Raw genomic sequence first — 4,577 nt, 5'->3', positions numbered from 1 at the left:
AATAGGAAGCACGGGTACACAAGGCAAATTGAGATAAAAATGAAGTGTGGAATGGGAGTTTCTACGGGGTTTCCTGAAATGACTCTAAGTTCTAATGGCTTTTCTCGCAAACAGTTTCGTCCTTGACTCACTGTAGAATATTATGGGAAACCTGTTTGGACATAGAGGTACTATTAAAATATTACGTACATTTCACCAACGAAATCTATGGAACTAAAGATATGGAATGGCAAAGGGCATATCTAATAAATATCATATACCAGAAAGAAATTTATTCAAAATATCTATAAAGCATATTCATAATTAAAAATAAACGATTTAACAGTACTCCTGAGCTTTACATATATGCAAGAAGACAAAAGTATTCACATACGAAATCAGGAACTGTAATCTAACAACCACCCCTCCCCCCACCGCCAACCCCTCCCAAAAGACAAAAACGTGTTCCAGACTAAGGTCACTGCTTAAGGTATAAGGTAGGGACGAGCCGAGATGAAACGATTGGTTGCACTAAAACGAATCCGAGGGGAAGCTCTGAAATTCCCTTACAATCTCGTCTGCGGGGGAGAGAGGGTTTCTCCGAAGGTACTACCACAGGTAGTTGTACGAGGAGTGGATGACGTGTTCCCGCATACTTCAGCTTCCCATGTGTCGTGACCATAGGGTGTTTTACACCTTGGATACAGCGTTTTGGCGCCCACACAATAATTCGCTCTTTAATAGGATTAAGGTCTTCTGTCTTGTATATAACCCCGAAGGGAAAAGATGAGGACCTTAGTCTACCTCAGGCTCGGGCCACAAGAAGGAGCTGCTGCTGAAGGTGCAATAGAGTGTTTTCACTTGTGGTTATCATCAGTGATATTGTGTGAGAGAGTGATGGTGATTTGCATTCTATGGTACAAAATTGAGAGAGAAATTTAAAAGTCTGTATTCTTCTTGTGATATCAACAAGTGTTCGATGTTTCTTGGTATTCATCAGTAACGTTTAAGGTGGAGAGAGAGAGAGAGAGAGAGAGAGAGAGAGAGAGAGAGAGAGAGAGAGAGAGAGAGAGTGTGTGTGTTTATGAAGCAAACGGGTTAAAAGTAAAACCTTCACCTGAATATATTTAATTTCATAACTTTCAAACATGAATACAATTAGCATGGATTTACTTTAGTCTGAAATTGTATAAGGTAACTTTTAATTAGATTGCTCATTTGTTACTTACTATTCTTTATTACCTACCACGAAGGATCAATGTCAATGACCATATTCGTTGCAATTGCCAGTTTGTATCGTCCATAACTTTCAGGCTCAGTTTAGGACAATTAAGTAACACAGATTACCTAAAACTAATTAATAATGCAAGATTTCATGTCAGTATGCTTGTATAATTTATTAGACACGCAATGTTTGTAGGTGATACATAAATCCGATTATATCGAGAATCCTTTAAGTGGAAATAAAAGAAGTAAAATAAAATAAAAATAGTAATGTAGACTACTTCCTAAATGACATAATACCTATAACTCAAAATAAAACAACTAACCGTCTGCAAATTTCACTTATTCAAATTAGTTGGAAAGTAAAAGCAGGATAGCATTTAGCCGATAATAGGTGGCTTTTGATTACCCTAACGATTTTCTAGGGCTTACTTTAGTTGCCATTTTATCACACTTGAAGTAGCAAGACGTATTTACAATTAAACTCAGTGAGATTTTACCAGATGTTGCCTTGGTCAAACTTTGGAATTCAAAGTGATCTTCCTCATTGAAGAAACTGATTTTTTTTTTTTTAAATTTCATTGGAATATAAAAAAAACAGGCAGCTCTGTCCTTACAAATGAAAGATATAGTCACCCTTCGTCTACCCCTGCGATGAACATATTACAAAGAATAATTTAATTTTCAAAAAGATGAGACATGTTTACACAAGATCTTAATGTTCTTTTTAATACAAATAAATACTCTAATGACTACTTCATAATACTTCTTGCTTTTTTGAGGGAAAATTGTTTACCATTCAAAAATAAACATTCAGCCGTTATCTGCTTTTTATCCAGGTTGATTCTTGACTGCATAGCAACAAACAACCATGTGTGACGACGAAGAGGCGGCGGTACTCGTTTGCGACAATGGCTCTGGTCTTGTCAAGGCTGGCTTTGCCGGTGATGACGCTCCTCGAGCTGTCTTCCCCTCCATCGTTGGCCGTGCCCGTCACCAGGGTGTGATGGTCGGTATGGGTCAGAAGGACGCCTACGTCGGTGATGAGGCCCAGAGCAAGCGAGGTATCCTCACCTTGAAGTACCCCATCGAACATGGTATCATCACCAACTGGGACGACATGGAGAAGGTCTGGTACCACACATTCTACAATGAGCTCCGTGTTGCCCCTGAGGAGTGCCCCACCATGCTCACTGAGGCTCCCCTCAACCCAAAGGCCAACCGTGAGAAGATGACTCAGATCATGTTTGAGTCTTTCAACATGCCCGCCATGTACGTATGCATCCAGGCTGTCTTGTCCCTATATGCCTCTGGTCGTACTACTGGTCAGGTTTGCGACTCTGGTGATGGTGTCTCCCACATGGTGCCCGTCTATGAAGGTTTTGCTCTTCCCCACGCCATTCTCCGTCTGGACTTAGCTGGTCGTGACATCACCAACTACTTGATGAAGATCATGACTGAGCGTGGCTACTCCTTCACTACCACCGCTGAGCGTGAGATCGTCCGTGACATCAAGGAAAAGCTTTGCTACATTGCCCTGGACTTTGAGGGTGAAATGAACACTGCTGCTGCCTCCTCCACCATCGACAAGTCTTATGAACTTCCTGATGGTCAGGTCATTACCATTGGCAACGAGCGTTTCCGTGCTCCCGAGTCTCTGTTCCAGCCTTCCTTCCTTGGTATGGAATCTGCTGGTGTCCATGAAGTTGTCCACAACTCCATCATGAGGTGCGACATTGACATCAGAAAGGACCTTCTTGGTAATGTTGTCATGTCTGGTGGTACTACTATGTATGCTGGTATTGCTGACAGGATGCAGAAGGAAATCACTGGTCTCTCACCATCAACTGTTAAAGTTAAGATCATCGCTCCCCCTGAGAGGAAATACTCTGTCTGGATCGGTGGTTCCATCCTTGGTTCTCTGTCCACCTTCCAGGCGTTGTGGATCACCAAGGAAGAATACGATGAGTCTGGTCCTGGCATTGTTCACCGCAAGTGCTTCTAAACCACGACACGTTACACATAATTTCATACATCATCATATCTATTTTATATTCAAACATTGGTCAACTTTTGTAGCAATAATAAACATACAAAAACTGGAACTAGTGAAGTTTTATTGTACATTGAAATTTTAATTGTGTATGAAACTAACAAATGACTGAATTCTCTAGGTGTAATGGTAATTAATATAGATATTTACTTCAAAATAATATCTTTCTGCAATCATGATAAACAGATATAAGAAATTCTTTCGTGATTCCAATATCATTCATGTTTTACTTATAGAAGACATAAAGTTAAAGCTTTTGTATATACATAATAGTTCAATGGAGATATGTAAGCAATCAAGAAAAAATCTCATTGCATAAGAGTATCACCTGTAAAACGAAAATTTTATAAAATCCTTTTAAAAGTCATTGACAGAAAATACAGAAAAACAGTATACTGGATTGTTTTGGTCAGTGTGAGTGAAATTAACTTAAGAATGAATAATATATATATATATATATATATATATATATATATATATATATATATATATATATATATATACACACACACACACACACAAACATATATATATATATATATATATGTATATATATATATATAGTTAATTTATGATATTTTTATTTCTAGCGAAACTAAAATTCACTATAAGAAATGGACAACCGCTGGCTATCTTGATATATTCCTCTATATGACTAATGGCGGCTGGAGATAAAAACGTGAGTATCGATCGACTAAAATGTATAGACCATTGTCTAAGTCTATTGCCTACATTTGGGAGACTTGTAGTGGGTTACTGGGCACTCGTTGTTTGCATTTTCTTTATGTAACTATTTTGTTTGTTGTATGACATAATCATTAATTGACTCTCTGAACTAATTAAGAGATTCTAAGTATTTATCCATTATTTCCCGTATGTTGAGAACAAGTCACCAGCCCCTTCACTTAAGTCCAAACATGTAATTTTATCTATTTTGGTAATGAATATATTAAAACACACGCTGTTCAGTATATTGCCATTGTTGCTCATAAGAATGTAAAAAATATCACCAAAATAATGACTCACATGGTTAACGTGCGCAGCACATCCATATGCTGGTTACCACAACAGAGGAGCAATGAGATCATGTTCATTTACAAGCGAAGCGAGCCACGGCGGAGCAAGGACAAGCAAAGCAAGCCAGGCGGAGCAAAGACCATTTGAGGGATGTGATATCAATCATAGGAAATTAAGATACTTTAATAGTGACCCAACACCATGGCATGCGAGCACATCCACGTACCGCTTGACAGAACAGGGGAGCAAAAACTATTTGAGTGACGTAATGTGAATTATAGGTAATTATGATATTGCAATTTCA

At 38.4% G+C, this 4,577-nt stretch overlaps 1 protein-coding gene across 1 annotated transcript; it reads left to right on the top strand.

Moving 5' to 3' along the window:
* Positions 1–2,074: 2,074 nt before the first annotated feature.
* Positions 2,075–3,307, top strand: LOC137653268 (actin-2, muscle-specific-like). Its single transcript, XM_068386639.1, has one exon. It carries the CDS (start codon positions 2,075–2,077, stop codon positions 3,206–3,208), a length of 1,134 nt encoding a protein of 377 aa, XP_068242740.1. The 3' UTR covers positions 3,209–3,307.
* Positions 3,308–4,577: the final 1,270 nt, after the last annotated feature.

The sequence above is a fragment of the Palaemon carinicauda genome, chromosome 14 (genome assembly GCF_036898095.1).
Source record: "Palaemon carinicauda isolate YSFRI2023 chromosome 14, ASM3689809v2, whole genome shotgun sequence".
Classification (NCBI taxonomy): domain Eukaryota; kingdom Metazoa; phylum Arthropoda; class Malacostraca; order Decapoda; family Palaemonidae; genus Palaemon; species Palaemon carinicauda.
This window is presented reverse-complemented; position numbering and strand designations above follow the sequence as displayed.

What these genes read in the sequence shown, in the direction of transcription:
- LOC137653268 (XM_068386639.1), top strand. Translation starts at nt 2,075, where the DNA reads ATGTGTGACGACGAAGAGGCGGCGGTACTCGTTTGCGACAATGGCTCT.